The 16,818-nt window shown below is 48.0% G+C and overlaps 1 protein-coding gene across 3 annotated transcripts in view; it reads right to left on the bottom strand.

Moving 5' to 3' along the window:
• The window catches only part of CACNA1E (calcium voltage-gated channel subunit alpha1 E), a gene marked incomplete at its 3' end in the record, with an annotated part of 302,403 nt that overhangs the window by 69,566 nt on the left and 216,019 nt on the right, over nt 1-16,818 (bottom strand). For all 3 annotated transcript variants that reach the window (XM_081225453.1, XM_081225454.1, XM_081225455.1), the window contains exons 9-18: nt 14,351-14,404; nt 13,608-13,697; nt 12,450-12,659; nt 11,557-11,669; nt 9,582-9,694; nt 9,088-9,219; nt 8,538-8,610; nt 7,570-7,687; nt 5,455-5,522; nt 3,885-3,982 (exon numbers count right to left, since the gene is read on the bottom strand). In XM_081225453.1, coding sequence (XP_081081579.1) covers nt 3,885-3,982; nt 5,455-5,522; nt 7,570-7,687; nt 8,538-8,610; nt 9,088-9,219; nt 9,582-9,694; nt 11,557-11,669; nt 12,450-12,659; nt 13,608-13,697; nt 14,351-14,404 — 1,069 coding nt within the window. The remainder of the gene's footprint in view (nt 1-3,884; nt 3,983-5,454; nt 5,523-7,569; nt 7,688-8,537; nt 8,611-9,087; nt 9,220-9,581; nt 9,695-11,556; nt 11,670-12,449; nt 12,660-13,607; nt 13,698-14,350; nt 14,405-16,818) is intronic.

Genomic DNA, 16,818 nt, shown 5'->3' with positions numbered 1-16,818 from the left:
CAAAGGGTCTATTGTTTCCCGGAGGTAACAGCTTCGGATACTCAGTCATCAAGCCCCACCGGCACTCACGCTTTCACCTAAATATCCTTCAGAGACCTATTTTGGAAACCCTGTAAACTTGGACAAAGAGTTGTATTTCCCCCTGATCATTTCTAGGAGATTCACAAGGGTGTGACTCCCCAGCTTATCACTCCAATCTCACATAACATGCAGGGAACAAATGCACTGCCATGCACACCATTGAGGCCACCAAGCAGCCCATGGCCAAAGGCGGGGCCACCACTCCGTGGGCTGCTGTCCACATACTTCAGGATGTAAGCAGTGTCTTCTGCATGTGTGCAATGCAGTGGCCCTGACCAGAGGCCTTGAATGTTCAGTCTATTCAGCTGGGTAAAGCACAGTATTAACCTTCCTGGCCTTGCACAGGGAAAAATCTCTTCTACAGATACACACGTGTTGTGTCCTTTCAAACACAAGGAAGGTCAGAATGGTAGGGTAGAGGCATCACCCACAAAGGCAAACAGGAAAAATGAAGCTGTCAGTGCTCAGGTGGAGGATTACACATCTGGGACACCTGTGGAATGAGCTTGCCCCAGTTCCTGGGCTGACAAACCCAGTCTGGCCCAATGGGCCCTGCCTGGACCTGGGAGGTTGGCAAATGCTGCTCCTTCCCTGATGAAATTGACACCCACCAATGGAGAACACACAGGCAAACTAGCACTGTTCAAACACCATGTCCACATCTGCAGAGACGCGTGGTCCACGGTGGGCAAAGGGAGCAGAGGCAGCTGGTATGAGCCTGAAGAGGCGCAATGCACATAAGCACCCATGGAATGCACGTGGATATCACTGTGGAGACACCTGTTAGCTCCGCAAGTGAATGCACCCCTCAGCATTGACAGCTGCAATGCACGTAGAGCGGCCATGCCAAGAAGCATGGGCAGCACAGAGAAAGAGAAGCACACGCTCTAGACGGGCAGCATGCACTCCCACCAGGAAAAGCACCTTCCACTGGCTATTTGCAAATTCTCAAATATTCAGATGCCAGCCCCCCAGAAGCACATGTGTAAGAGTGTAATTACACGGAAGAATTCTCTCTCTCTCTTACATGCTCACATGTGTGCATACCCACATATGCGTGCACGCGCACACACACACACACACACCAGGCAAAAGAGAGAACCAACCTCTAATTTCCACACAAATCAGATACACACTTCAAACTTCACTTCTCCAATCGCACATACAAAGATCCAGATTCACATCCCATCACAACCATTAATATGTCTTCATACCTAAAGTCACAGAGAAGCATCTTTCCAACTCATGCATATATGACCTCACATACACCCTGCAAGGACCCTGTGGATGAGGAAGGGTAGTTGGTATTCTTCATTTCGAGGATGGGGAAACAGGGATTCTGAGATGCCAGGAGGTTCCCTCAGCGTGTGAGGGACCGAGCTGCGACTAGCACTTGGGCCTTTTAATTTGTAACAATGTTCTTTCCGTGTTTCTCTATGGACACCACCTTCTCACTTAGTTATACCATAGTCCAGAAGTCAGGGGTCTGGCCTGCAAGCCCAGGCAGTGCACACACCTTGACAGCGTTCAACCTGCAGCACCCACCTCGCAGCACAAGCACCGCACCCAAAGCCTGGATCTCTGCTCATCTTGGATGGTCACAGCACCTCTCCCACCTCACTGTGCCCAGATATGCACACAGCTCAATGCCTACTGCCATGTGCCTACCAGCATCTCATTCATTCTTTCATTCCATAAATAGTGAGTTTCTACTCTGGGCCAAGCATCCTTCCCCCGCGAATCTCTAAACCCACTCCTCCTCCAGGCTTCCTCATCTCAGTAAATAGAACCACCCACTGCTAAGTGCCAGCCAGCCCTACCCACCAGCATGTTTGGATACCTGTGTATATGTATTTTTAGCCCAGACTCATGAGTGCAGGGAAAGTGGAGTAGAAACTGCTCAAGGCCCAGAGAATGCTCTAGGGAGGAAGGAGTTGTTTCACCTTTCTTCATCAATCTTCAAAAAATTTGCCCGGGGTGGGGGGGAGGAGAGTTTTTTTCTCATGCAGGGGTGGGAGGTCCCCACACATAACTCTGGAATGTTCCTACAGGGCGAGGCCGAGGACATTCATAGGCTTTCACACGAGCTCTGGGTAGAGAAGGGCTCCTCCCTGATCAGCTTCAAGTAATAGATGACAGGGTCTGGGGCCAGGATAGAGGTCCAGCTGCCAAGGGTCTCAGACCCTCCCCAGTGATACCCCAGGACCCCTCACTCAGTCCTCAGGAGGGCCAAGAAGCCACAACAGGAATTCCGTGGTTCTGTGGTCACTTCTCAAGGCCCTTCTCCAAGGCCCTCCCCCAGCACCATACAGTGGCCAGCTCCCCACCACAGGGCCCATGGCCTGCCGGTTCCACCAGCAGCCACAGGGCCAGGCTGGACCCTCAAAGAGAGTCTACACTCGCCACTCTAATTCATCACCTCCCATTCTTTCCCTAATCCGCTCCAACTGGATTCTGTTCCCGCTGGGCCACTGAAACGGCTCTCGGGAAGGTCGCTAACAGCGTTCATTTCGCCAAACCCAACGTTCCCTTTTCTGTTCTCATCTTACGTGATCTTTCAATGGTCCTGAGCTCCGCCGTCCACTCCCTCCATCTGGAAGCGTGTTCTTCTCCACGTCTCCAGGACACCACGCTCCCTTGCTCTCTCTCCCACCTCCGGGCTGCTCCCCGTCAGGCTCCTCGCGGCTTTTCCTCGAGGCCCGGCGTGCTCTGGCCCCTGTCCTCAGCGCCTCGCTTCTCTGGCCCACCTCTCCCTGGGTCAGCTCTCCCGGGCTGACAGCTAAAATGCCATCCAAATGCAAATGCTCCCCCAAGCCCTTATTTCTAACCCCGACTTCTAAACTCCAGACTCACAGGCCAACAGCCCGTTCAACATCTTCACCTGCATGTCTTACAAGCATCTCAGATTTAACGTGGCCAAAATCAACCTTGGATTTCCACTGTTCTCCAGGCTAGCGGTAAATACCACCATCATCTACCCAGTTGCTTAGGTTCAAACCTAAAACCCTGGGAGAAACGTTTGTTTCTTCTCTGTTTTTTTTTCATCCCCACCTCCATCACATTTATTCCATCAGCTCATCCTATTGGTTCTCCCTCCAAAATACAGACCGAGTGGGGTGACTTCTCATCTTCTCCATTGCTTCCATGGTCTAAACCACCACCAGCTCTCACCTACTTTACTCTAAGAGCCAACCTCTGTCTTCCCGGCTCCAGTCTGGGCCCCTACAGTCCACCTCCACAGAGCACAGTGACCTTTTAAAAGTGTAAATCCTAACCTATCCATCTTTCCCCTCTAGACCCTCCTATGGTTGTAATTAGAACAAAAGCCAAAGTCCTTCACCTGGGCCTTCAGGACCTCCCCGGCCGTGTCTCCTTCTCTTCCCCCCTTGCTCCCTTCATACCAGCCACACTGGGCCTTGCTGGGGATGTTCCATCTTCGTAATGTCACACGACCATCTTCTACACATTTAGGTCTCTGCTTAAATATCATCTCTTCAGAGAACCCCTCTCAGATCGCCCGAAGGTACTCCACCCAATTCCTGTTCCTCTGCCTTAGTACCCTGTTATATTTATTTTACAGCTATTCTCACTATCTAAAATTATTTCTGTGTATTTATCAGCTATCTTGCTCACTGAAATAAAAGCTCTGTGAAAAAAAGGGACCCTGTCTTGCTCACTGCTGTATTCACAGGACGTTTCCTGGCATGGAGCAGGCGCCCTCTGAGAGTTCACAGCTTTGGAATTGAGCGACTGGCTGTCAGCACAGGAGCCCAGGGGTCTGTGAAGTGGGGACAGCGACTCACTCGATGGAAGGCATGTTGGGTGCAGACATCGGGCTGACCTCCTTGGCCTTCTGCAGCGCGTGTTTCTGGTTGAAGGCCTCCTCTTCTTCCTGTTCATCCTAGACACAAAGCAGAGAGGGCTTTGTCTGGGACCCTCGTGAAGGACAGCAGCTCCCTTGGCTCTCCCCAGAAGGCGTGCTGGAGACCAGGCGAAGCGAGACAAGCAGGGGAAGAGGTGAAACAAGGCAGAATGACACAGACCTCAGGTGGCCAGCAGTCAGCTCCCTTGAGACAGAAGCCTCCTGGCCAGCAATTCTGGCCTCCACCCTGCCCCACCTCCTCAGGACAGCCGTGCAGTTCTACCCCAGTGCCAGTCCTCAGGGGAGCTGGCCGGGGCTGTGGAGGGCAGAGGCCAGAGCCGACACTTCTCAGATGCTCTGCAGTGTCTGCAAGTGATGGAGGGGGACCTTCCAGGCAGAGCACCCTGAAGTAAACACCACACTTCCCACCACGCCCTCCCTCTTCCCTGCACAGCTAAGTGACCCCACCCTGGGGCTCAGGCAGGGACCTCATCCCCTCACCCACATTCCTGCTCATAAATGTCCCTCTGTGTGATGACACCAAGGAAAGCCGGTTCAGGTAAAATGACTAGAGCTACTAAGAATACATATATCTTCACAGCCTGCTCTGGTTTTCACACACATCATTTTACTTGATCCTTGCAGTACTCCTGTGAGGTATGCAAGGCAGATATATCATTCCTTTTTTACAGATGAAGGAAGCAATGCTAATGGAGACCAGGGGTCAAGCACAAGCTAAAAGAGCCAGTGAGTGGTAGACGCATGACTCACAGCCAGCTTTTCAGATACTAGAGCTGGTATTCTTCCCTGCCTGCAGATAAGAAGACCCTCAAGGACGTAGGGAAGAGCAGTTACGGAAACATCACCGGGTTGCTATGGGCTCTGCCCCAAACCAAATTTGTATTATGTAGGGAGAAGTTTTCACTCATCTCCCTAGACCATCCTACTGCAATCAGTATTGCCTCCACCCCTGAAGAAATGACTCAGAGGAAAGAAAGGAACAGTTCTTTGAGCAATGTAGCAACTAGCTTCATTGAAACTTCCCTCAAGATGACCATGGCCACTGGAATACCCCAGGAGACACAGTCTAGGAACAGAGCTGCTCCTGGCCCCTCTCACCCCCAAACCCAGAAGTGTGAAGGCACATGATTGAGGTCACACAGCCACAGGTCACAGGAGCAGAGGTGGGACTTAAATCCAGGACTTTGGGGTTTTCTTTATTTTCCAGGGCATAATTCTGCAAAGGATATCTTCGGGAGTTTGCAGTGACTAAGTGATTATCTTCTACATCCCATGAGAGATCCAGTCTGCTCCAAGGCTCAGCAAACTCAGTGAAAGCGAACCAGGCTCCTTTCATGGATGTGTGGCTCTCCAGCTGTCCACAAGCTCCCAGAAGGGGCCTTCCTGGCAGGCTTGAGCCAGGCAACACAGACTTTTGGAAGCAGCCCCAAAGCCCAGCAGGCACCCAATGGCACTAGAGAACCATCAGATCCCCGGAGAACAATGCTTACCTTGGTCAGCTCCTGGGCATTGGCTAGATTGTCCACAGCGATGGCCAAGAACACATTCAGCAGTGTGTCTGGGGTGATGAGTTAAGGATGGGCAAGTAACAAAAGCAAAAGGCTCCAGCAAGGCTGAGAGGGCATCTCCAGGCCTTTCCTGCCTGGGACACCAGCAGGAACAGAAACCACCCCAAAGAGTCACTTAAGCAGGGGCTGTCGGGGGAGGGAGAGAGATGTTATGCAACTCTGTTTGATGGAGAATATGTCTTCTCTCCTTCCACATGTCATCTCTTTGTACAGGACAAAGAAATACCTGAATCAAAGCTCCCAGAGGGCAAAGTGAGCTACTTTGTGACAAACTGGCCTTCCATTTCTGTGACTCACTGCCTAGCTTTCTTTTTATGGGTTTCTCATGTTTAGTTTATAGTCTGCTCTGGCCCCTAGAAGTTTTCAGGGCAGAAAACTTAAAGGAATATCACTGTTCTGTGAGACTATGGAAAATGCAAAAATATAGCTGCATCACATGGCTGTCCCTTTTCACTCTAGAAATCCCAATTCAAGGCAAGCCCCACCCCCAAAACTTCTAATGATCACGTAGAAGTTTGCAGTTTATAACGTAACATTCAAGCAAATTATCTCATTTACTATTCATAACCATCAAAGGAGAGGGATATTGCTTCTTCCTTTCAGATGTGAAAACTAGAAGCTCAGAGAGATTAAGTGACTTTCCCAAGGCCACACAGCTGGTAAACAGAGTTGCTGGGATTAAAACCTAAATCTTTCTGGTCTAGAGCCCATGACCAGCCATGGATTTTGGAATTAAATGCACTTAGTTTCTAGTCTCCCTTCACAACTTAGTAATTGTTTGACTTTGATTAAGTTATTTCCTCTAAGTCTTATAAGGTAAGGATTAGATGCAATAGTGCCTGGAAAGCATTTAGTACAGGGTCTCATGAATAGCACAAGCACGATAAATGTTAGCTATGCTCAGTAGTATCAGCATTAATCATAATACTAATACTTTTGAGAACTTACTATGTGGAAGGCTCTGTTCTATATTAACATATAGAGCTGCCATATCATCCTGCAATCCCGCTCCTGGGCATATATCTGAAGAAAACTAGAATTCAAAAAGATACATGCACCCCAATGTTCATTGCACACTATTTACAACAGCTAAGACATGGAAGCAACCTGAATGCCCATTGACACATGAATGGATAAAGAAGACATGGGATATATATACAGTGGAATACTACTCAGCCATAAAGAAGAATGAAATATTGCCATTTGCAGCAACATGGATAGACCTAGAGATGATCATACTAAGTGAAGTAAGCCAGACAGAGAAAGACAAATATCATATGGTATCATTTATATGTGGAATCTAAAAAACATGATACAAATGAACTTATATACAAAACAGAAATAGATCCACGGACATAGAAAACCAAGCTTATGGTTACCAAAGGGGAAAGGGGGAAGGAGGAATAAATTAAGAGTCTGGGATTAACGTATACCCAGTACTATATATAAAATAGATAACCAACAAGGACCTTCTGTATAGCACAAGGAACTATACTCGATATTTTGTAATAACCTATAAGGGAAAAGAATCTGAAAAAAATATATATATGTGTAACTGAATAACTTTGCTGTACACCTGAAACTAATACAACATTGTAAATCAACTATACTTCAATAAAAAAGTCTTTTTTAAAAAAGTTAAAAAAAAACATATAATTAATTCATTAGTATTATAATCTTGTCACTATTTCAGCCCATAGTGATCTCTGCCCTTTCTTATTTTCCCCAGCTCATAGTATCTCCAACCATTTACTATAACAGACTCATATGTTTTTGTGATGATAGTCTGATAACTTGGATATTATGATATCTGATCATTTGGATGATACCCTATCTTGCTTATATTTATCTTCTTTACCCAACTAGCAGATGTTCCTTAAGATCAGGATCCTTGTGCCTCTTAGTACACCTAGCAATGGTCACCCCAGTGCTACCCACCCCCCACTATTACCACCATCAGCACCACTACGATCACCTCCTCCTCCTCACATGCTAGTCCGTGCAGGCAGCCCAAGAGAAGCCTTTTAAAAAGGATACAGTTTCCAAACAAGGTGAGCACAATGAAGTAGATAGCTGACCACATGCCTGAGCTGACCCCACCCTGGGAGCGGATCCCATTGTACATCACCTCATTCCAGTCCTCACCCGTCAGGATCTACACAAAGCAAACAACAGGTAAATCAGAGACCTGGGTTGGATGAGAAAATGGGGTCAACGGAAGGGGGAAAATTCTGGGCCTGGGTCTTTTCCATCTACCCCTTGCTTGATTATCCTGCCAGAGAGAAAAAAATGTCACGCCCATGAGTAATCCTCAACTTCCTTCTGATATGTAAGAGACACTGAAAACAGAAGGAGAACATCAAAAGGAAAGATTCTATTCCTCAAAATATAGAGTCTCCCCACCCTGACCCAAACCTCAGCTTTGCCCGGCCTGTGGGAATCACACAGATGAGGTGGTCTGGTCACTGCCTGACTGTCCCCAGGAGCTGCCAAGATACAGTTCCTGACACAGCAGCATTATTGGAAAGGGCTTCATGGGCTCCCGTTATGGAAACCTGGGTTCTGGTTCAGCCTCACATTCTGGCTAAACAGTGTTCTCCTTTAGCTCTTAGACATTATTGATTTTGAGTTTCCCCCATGATTTAAAAAAAATTGGGGGGGTGCGTGGAAAAGATACTTCTTTAAATGGACACGTGGGTTTGAAGATACTTCCAATTTCATAAAACCAGAAATGCGATGTTGCTGAATGACTTGGACTAACATCCCTTGCAAACTCACAAGTGTAAGGAGAAAGCCAATGAGGTCATCACAATAGAGCTCTTTTATTATTGCTAAGGACATAGCTATAGAAATCCTAGGAATTACAGTGGTGATGATTACTCAATAAGCAAGAGTACCCAGCTGCCTGAGAGGAGCTTGGAGAGCAAAGGGAGGATTCTCTTCACACATCATCTTGTAGTGTGTGCACCAAGGGATCCCAAGTAACATTTTTTAACGTCTCATACCTGGAATACAGTCATGATGGCTGCAGGGAAGGTGTCAAAGTTTGCTGAAGGAGTCCCATCATTAAAGTTGAACCTGAAAAAGGAAATTCAGAGAGAATGAAATGAAAATCTCACATATCAAGTTCTCCCTTCCCGAGATTATGCCGTTTTCATCACTACTTTTCCCCTTTCTCCACATCCCCCTCTGCCCTACTCTCCCCTCATCCGAGTAACTTATGAAGACAGTTTTAGTGACTACTACTGGGGGACTGTGCACTTGAAGGGCCCTGGTAATGGGACGGGGTCTGGGCTGATCCTGAGTTACAAAGCCCCAGGCTGTACCTTTCAGGGACAGCTCCAGAGAGAGGGGTCCCCTCAATAAGAACCCTGTACAGTGTGAACGGATTAAAAACAGAGATATTTATTCCACACACATGCTCGTGGTTGATTTGAGCCACAGACACGAATGAACGAGATAGTTAACATGGCAATCAAATTAGTGACCCCAGCGCTCACAGGTTGAAGTCTAGGTTTTGAGGCCCCTTTGGATGCAAAGTTCATTGGTGCTTACCTGCCTCCAAACAGCTGCATTCCTAGGAGAGCAAAGACAACGATGAAGAGGAAGAGAAGGAAGAGCAAACTGATGATTGACTTCATGGAACTCATCAAGGAGACCACCAAATTCCGTAGGGATGCCCAATACCTACAAAAACCCAGACAGCATTACAGCAGTGAACACTAAATACCAAATTATCTCCATGCACAGCTGGGCATCTGCCTGGTGGTCTATGAGATAAGCCGCATCTGCATACTTGTAGGAAGGAGGGATGACAGCAAGAATGTGGCTCCCCTTGGGAATGTGGCACAGGATACGGCATCATGGGCATTTTTCTGGTTTAATCTTCGGAGAAGAAGAAGGAACTGAAGAACAGAGTTGGGGGTGGAGTCGGGAAGGGGATCATGTGGTAAGGGCACGTGGGGATGGAAGGAAATAAATATAATAAGGCAGAGAGAAGCGTCCGCTCTCGAAGGTGGTTGGGAAGAGTCTAGATTCTGATCACTTACTTGGTTATTTTAAATATTCTTAGAAGCCGGAGAGCTCGCAAGACACTGATTCCAAAAGATGTACCAGGTCTGAAGATCGCCCAGACCACTTCAAAGATGCTGCCCACTGTGACCTAAAGAGCCAAACCCAGCCACGGTGAGAAGAGGAAAAGGAGCAGGAGGTGAATGAGGAGGAGGAGGAGAGAGGAGTAATCTTGTATTCTGCAACCAACAGCTCTCACTGGGCCATTTTGAAATTCAAACTCTCCCCTCCCCCACCAGCCCACCTGCAACAGGACCACCTGTTTGTGAAGGCTGCCAAGGAAAAACAAGACTCTACCACCTCTCTCCCCACTGCTCCCCACTCCCCTTGCTAAATTTCCTCCTTCATACTATAGATTGCTTTACTGACTGCTGTTCTGTCCTTTGTGAAAACTGCAGTAGTCATTCACCACTTCTGCACACATTTGACAGCCATACTGTTCTTATCACACCTTGAACAGACAAAAGAGTGGTCCTCAAATGAGAAAACAAGTTTACATTAATACACGTTGCATTCCAATATAAAAACCTCTGAGAAGATCCAGGTTCTCTCATTGTCCTAGAACTTAGTGCTAACAAGAATGTTTCAGTGGGGCTTTCCCAGTGGCGCAGTGGTTGAGAGTCCGCCTGCCGATGCAGGGGACGCGGGTTCGTGCTCCAGTCCGGGAAGATCCCACATGCCACGGAGCGGCTGGGCCCGTGAGCCATGGCCACTGAGCCTGTGCCTCCGGAGCCTGTGCTCCGCAGCAGGAGAGGCCACAACAGTGAGAGGCCCGCATAGCACAAAAAAAAAAAAAAAAAGAATGTTTCAGTCACCTGTACATGAAATATCTTTCAGTCCCTCAGGACCCCATACCCCAACGTGATGGTACTACTTGGTGGCATAGAATCTGACTGCTATAGAAATAGCAACGTCAAATTAACCATCCAATTTGTTTTACGCTTTAATTATATGTTTATTGAAAGTCTACTATATTCCACACATTGCACTAGGAGAAAGAACAAAAATTAATTCTCACAGCAATGCTGCAAAGTATGTAAATAAGGGAACTAAGGTGAAAATGGTCTTTCACCAGTTATTATGCCTGAAAATTGCCTGTACCCAGAAGCATATGTTCCAAGTTAAAATGCAGATTGGCAAGGGCTCAGAATCGTTAGCACCTAACTGGAGATTTGGCAGAAAAAGAAGTGGGTTTGGCAGAAAGAGAGGTGGTTCAGGAACCCAAAGTTTTGCAACCTACTTCTGCTGCTAACTGGCTGCGTGAACTTGCACATGAGGTCTCCTATTTACTCATGTGTAAACGGGCAGCCTAACTGCCAACCAACACCTAACATCGTGGACGTCGGACCCCTGCAAGCAGCGGAGGACAAAAATGTATGTGAAAGCACCTTGAAGACTGTTAGTAATGCACACATTTATATATCAATATTATTTAGGAACGTGGACACTGGGTGAAGTAGTCTATGTGGGGACTTGCTAATACCCGAGTGTGTATGTGCATATGTGTATGAATGTTTAAGGGTATACCCAGATAATTTTCCCAATTTTAAACTGAACTCAAAAAATAAATATATAAGTTTCTCATTTTTGATTGAACCACCTTCTGGAATGAACTCTTTTGTCCTTCTCCCCCAGGCTTCCCCCAAGAAAATAAGTGGTTCAAAACTTTGGCTACGGGTAGCTTTGTAAAATTTACTGAAGTGTTTACTCTATGGTATGTGTGTTACCATTCAGTAAAAACATTAAAAATAAAAGAGCATTTAAAAAACCCAAACAAACCCTAGTACGGCAAGGATTCACACATTCCTGACCTCCCTTTTGCTAATCCTATCTATTCCCCTTTTATAAATTCTGATTTCAGCGCTTCACGCCGAGCCCCGGAGCAAGCTGCTTATCTCAAACCATGGCATAGCAACCCCTGGCAGAAGGATGGGCGGGCTCCAGAGCACTTACCCCAAAATCAAAGCAGTTGAACGAAGAGTGAAAATAAAGGCGAGGCCCCATGCCGTACATCTTCAGGGACATCTCCAGGAGGAAGAGTCCCAGAAACAAAAATTCTGCATAGTCTGAAAGCATTAAAGGCAGAAGCGTTGGTTCCATGGATGGCACAGGCTTCTGCCCTCCCCTGTCCAATCGCCCCACCTACAGAGGAACCCTCAACAGCAGCAGGACCTACACAAGTGGGACTTCCAGTGACCATGCCAGCTCAGTGCCAGGCAAAGCCTAATGATGTCTGAAGACGCTCAGACCCAGAATGAGTCCCAGGCACACTCCACAGGTCAGCTTTGCTCTCTTGACAGGTGGCTTTGTCATTGCCCTTCAAATGGTAGGTGGCTCTCAGGAGAGAGAGAAAGGGCTTAAGCATGGCTTTGATGAAAGAGCCGGATTCGCTCTCCACACTCCCGGCAGTGACAGCCTCTGGGAGCCTCACTCACACCCAGCGGCAGCCTGACCCAGAGCTGACCTATACATTTCTTTTCTGGTCTACTGAAGGTATCCATTTCCCTAGGAACTTTTCCCCCTAGGACTTTGGTGACCAAGACTCCCTACATCACTAAACCGACTTAAGGCACTAAGCCGGCCTTAGACTACCCAAGGTGTAACACCATCTTGTTGACGCATCAGCAAAGATTTGTTGATCTGATTCAATAATGAATGACAGCTGGGAATGGTCGTGTGCTAACCCCGACCCCTTGAGGACAGCTCTGGCCTCGGTCACAATGTGGTGGAGAGGCAGAACTCTGGGTGGGCAGGACCACTGCCAGGCCCACGTGACACCTTGCTCTCTTGACAGTACACCCCAATCGAGCTGCTGCCGTGAAAGCCAGGAGTCACCGTTCACTTACAGAGAAGGTGGGTGAGCCACTGGGGCTGGTTGTGATGGACGATGGCCACACAGGCGGTGTTGAGAGCCACAAGGCTCAGCACAATCCAGTAAAACACCTGGGATTTAACCATGTGGCGGATAGAGATACGCAGAAGCCGCTCCTTGTGTCGGAAATAGGAGGCCCCGTCCACCTTTGTACTCTTGATGCTGGCTCTGGCGAGGGGTGTGCCTAGGTGGGAGAAGTAAGGAGGGAGAATGAGGCTGCAGAAGAGATCACCCTCCGTGGCAAGCAGGTATTCGCAGGGCAAGGTGGGCAGCTTTGGTCCCAGGGCTAGGGTACTGCCACGTGTTATGAGCTAAGAGATTCCACAGCACAGCAGGGAACCCTGCTTTTCCTCTGGGCACCCTCAGTCCTAGGAAACAGAAAGATTCCCCAGGCAGGACACCAGGCATCCAGCCGGTATCTTGAATCCTAACAGGATCGTGTTTATGTCTGTAACAGATTGGGCTTCTCTCTGGCTTTTCTTTTTAAATATGCTTCAGGCACTGGAATCATCCTGCCGCATTTGTGATTTTTTTCTGCCACTGGAAGCCTAAAGCAGCGATGAGCTCTGTACGCCTCTTCTGCTTTTGAGGATGAAGTCAGACCCTTCCCTTTTATCTGGGGAGGAAAAAATCTGCCATCAGCCAGAATCTCTAAGGGAACCTGAGGTTGAACACCAGTCATGGTAAAGGGCTGTCAGTAGGAATTTGTTTAAGTATCACATGGAAGCAGGCGATGGAAGTAGGTAGAGGCTACTATGATTAAGCAAATGATTGCAGGTTCTCAAATGGGTGTCCTCAGGATCCTTTGAACAATTTCCCAAAGTGGGTTCTCATTATCACATCCAGGAGAGATGGGATATGTATGCCGATGGGATACATCTGCCACACTTGAAGAATCTGGGTTGGATTCTTGGCCCTAAGCCCCATGTTTCACATAACAGTATCCCCTGGTCCATCTTTTTCTGTAAGTCATTGTCAACTAGATTAGATTCCAACGCCTTTTCCTAATTACATCCCAAAGTTCTGGATTCTTTGGCCTCCCTTCCTCCTGGTGGTGTTTCTCCAAAGACAGGATGTTCCCTTTCAGAGGAGGTTCAGAGCAGTGAAAGGAGATCTGACGGCCTCCACTCACCCACAGAGGAGATGTCGACACAGTGCTCGTCACTGGAGTCTCGCGTCATGGCCTCCGTCCGGCTCCTTTTGATGGTTGCCCTTCGGAGCACTACACCAGGGAAGGCGGAGGCCAGGGAGAGGACACAAGAACAACCGGATCAGTCTGGTCAGAACTGAGGACTGTGGGCAAGAGGCCCCTCTGACACAGGCGCGCCTGCCTTTAAATACCCGAGCCAGGGTTAGTGAAGTCACAAATGTCTACGGAAACATGGCTCCCATGCTCAGCAGCACCTCTGACACACGAGGCTCTTGAATCCCATGGGACAAGGCTCCCGAATCCTTGCTAGAGCTTATCTAAATGCAGTAGGTAACAGGTACTCCGTATCTATTTGTTCTGGTTCTTCATAAACAATGGCACTTCCTGCCAATGAAAGTGGTCCCAAGATGATCCCCACAAATTGTCAAAGAAGATCCCTTTCTGTGCCATTGGTTGTATGGTGGCTTTTTCACTGCCCGTATCAATCACACGCCCTGGAACAAAGCAACTCTTGGATTTCATTTTCATCACTTTAAAAAGCATTTAAATCCATGACTCAATTCCCTTCATTTTAAAGCACGAGGGATTTTATGACAGAGAGACTTGCGTTTCAAATCCCAGAGCGCCCCTCTTTTATTTCTTTCTCCTCTTTTGATCAAGAGAGATTGCCTCTGCAGAAGAGGGGGCAAATGCGAAAGGAATGAGGCCTTGGAGCACTTCCTTACCTTCTAAGGCTGACGTTCCAGCATTTTTATTTTCTTCAGCGAGCATGACTTCCTCTATATGGAAACAAATGGTTTAGTAAATTATTGGTAAATGCCAAATTATTTTGCAACATGAAAATCCCTCTGGAACGGCTCTGGCTCCAGAGCAACAGAGAGAGAGCAAAGAGTTCAGAGCTGGTCACAGGCATCAGCATCAGCAAGACATCAAGGGTCATGAAGGGAGCACCCGAACGTCAGAACAGAAAGGAAGGTCTTCAGTGAGGGGGTGTTGGTGGGTGATCGGGAAGATTCAGCTCTGTCTCTGATACACTGTTTAGGAGAATAGCCCTGAGAGCGAAAGGTGATCTTTTTAACTAAAATCCCCTAAATGGATAAGAATGACAAATTTCCATTTCTGTTTTTTTCTTTCATCCAGGTTCCTTAAACCTTTTCTAGCAGCAGGAGCTCCCTTAGTTTTGCTTGTCTGCAGCCCCTAGGTCATAACACCCACCCCTTCATTCTGAAGGTGAGACCATGTTTTGGGTTCTAGCCTACTTCTTTAAGGAAAGGGCAGAGGAAGGTGCTCACAGCCACCCCAAAGAGAGGAGCAGGGCTTACGGGCTTGCTTCCTCGCCCCGCCACCACTTCCATCCTGCCTAGTTGAGCAGAGCTTGAGCTGAAGAGGCTTGGGCCCATCATGAATTTGTCCCTGTGATATAATAAAATATAAATATTTGGTCTCTGTCCACCTTCCTGGCACAGAGCTTCCAAACCCTTGGAATTTACTGTCTTTTGTACGCTAATGAGATGACTCACTGTGGGAGACGCCTAGTTAGTGTAAGGATGGGGGCTGGTCCCCCCAAAAAACCAACCACATGATTAGAAGGTTGTAACTTTCAGTCTCATCCCCCTCCCACCTCGCAGGAGGGGAGAGGGTCTTGAGACTATTCCATCACCAGTGGTCAATGATTTAATCAATCATGTCTACATAAAACCTCCATAAAAAACCCTACGCGACGGGGCCCGGGTTGCTTATGGGTTGGTGAGCACATCAGGGTACTGGGAGGGTTAAGTGCCTGGAGAGGGCATGGAGGATCTGCACGCCCCCCAAACCCCACCCTCATACCTTACCCTGTGTATCTCTTCCATTTGTCTGTTACTGACTTGTGTCCTTCACAATAAACTGGTGGTAGTTTTTCCTGAGTTCTGTAAGTCATTCTAACTAATTATCAAATCTGGAGCCCTCTGAAATTTTAGTCAGCCAGGAAGAGGTGCAGGTCACCTGGGGACCCCACTGTGGCTGGTGTGTAAAGTAGAGGCAGGCTTGTGGGATGGAGCCTTTCACCTGTGGCGTCTGCACTAACTTCGCGTCAGAATTGAAATGAATTGTTGGACACCCCAACTGGTGTCAGAGAGTGGAAGGCCTGGTTGGCATTGGGACGATGTATTTGGTTGTTGGCGTTTGGAAAACCACCACTTAGTCCCCTGGACGCCCCTCTTGGCCTCCCCAGGAGCAGCCTGTACTCCACAGCGGTGTCATCATCGGCAGGGTACTATTTTCTGCTAAGACTTATTAGGATGTGCCTCACTGACACCCCTCCAAACTTATCATCAAAACAGCCCTTCATTCCCACGTGTGTTGGGATTCTGAGCCCAACTATTGGGAGTGGTGTGGATGAGTTCTGATCACCGCCCCTGTCTCAGCCACAGGCGAGGGAGCTGGAGGCCCCAGCAATCATTCCCTAAGATCCCAGCTGCCGGGAAAAGCTTGCAGCAGGGTCTGTGAAGCAATGCTTTAATTTAAGCACTTCTAACAAGTAAAAGGACAGGCATAAGAGGGTAAAGTTATTACCATAATTCCACCTGCATATAAAACTGAGAGTATAGGGCTTCCCTGGTAGCGCAGTGGTTGAGAGTCCGCCTGCCGATGCAGGGGACACGGGTTTGTGCCCCGGTCCGGGAAGATCCCACGTGCCGCGGAGCGGCTGGGCCCGTGAGCCATGGCCGCTGAGCCTGCGCGTCCGGAGCCTGTGCTCCGCAACGGGAGAGGCCACAACAGTGAGAGGCCCGCGTACCGCAAAAAATTAAAAAACAAACAAAACAAAACAAAAAACCTGAGAGTATATAATGTATTTCCCAGGGAGGGGAACATTTTGAGGCTCGGAGGGTACCATGCAGGATGGCCATTATAAAGTCATAACATTTAGCTTTCTTTTTTAAGTACAGCCCTGTGGCAAAACTAAGTTAACAGGTTAAATGTTATTGGTGGGATGCTCCTTGATGAGGACAAAGAGGGTTTTAAAGTCATTAATAGCACTTGCTTTTGGAGGGCATCCTTTTAAAATTAGGTACTTGTTAAAATACCTCATAGCAACATGAATGACCTCAGCGAGAGAGTCTTTTTCGCTCTGTGCAGTGTTGGGGCTTTGGGATCAGCAGACGGAGGGTGTATGGTGCTGCTGAGTACCTCTGGGAAGCGCTCGAGGGCT

Source organism: Mesoplodon bidens (assembly GCF_964165515.1).
Source record: "Mesoplodon bidens genome assembly, chromosome: 2".
In the NCBI taxonomy this organism is placed as follows: domain Eukaryota; kingdom Metazoa; phylum Chordata; class Mammalia; order Artiodactyla; family Ziphiidae; genus Mesoplodon; species Mesoplodon bidens.
This window is presented reverse-complemented; position numbering and strand designations above follow the sequence as displayed.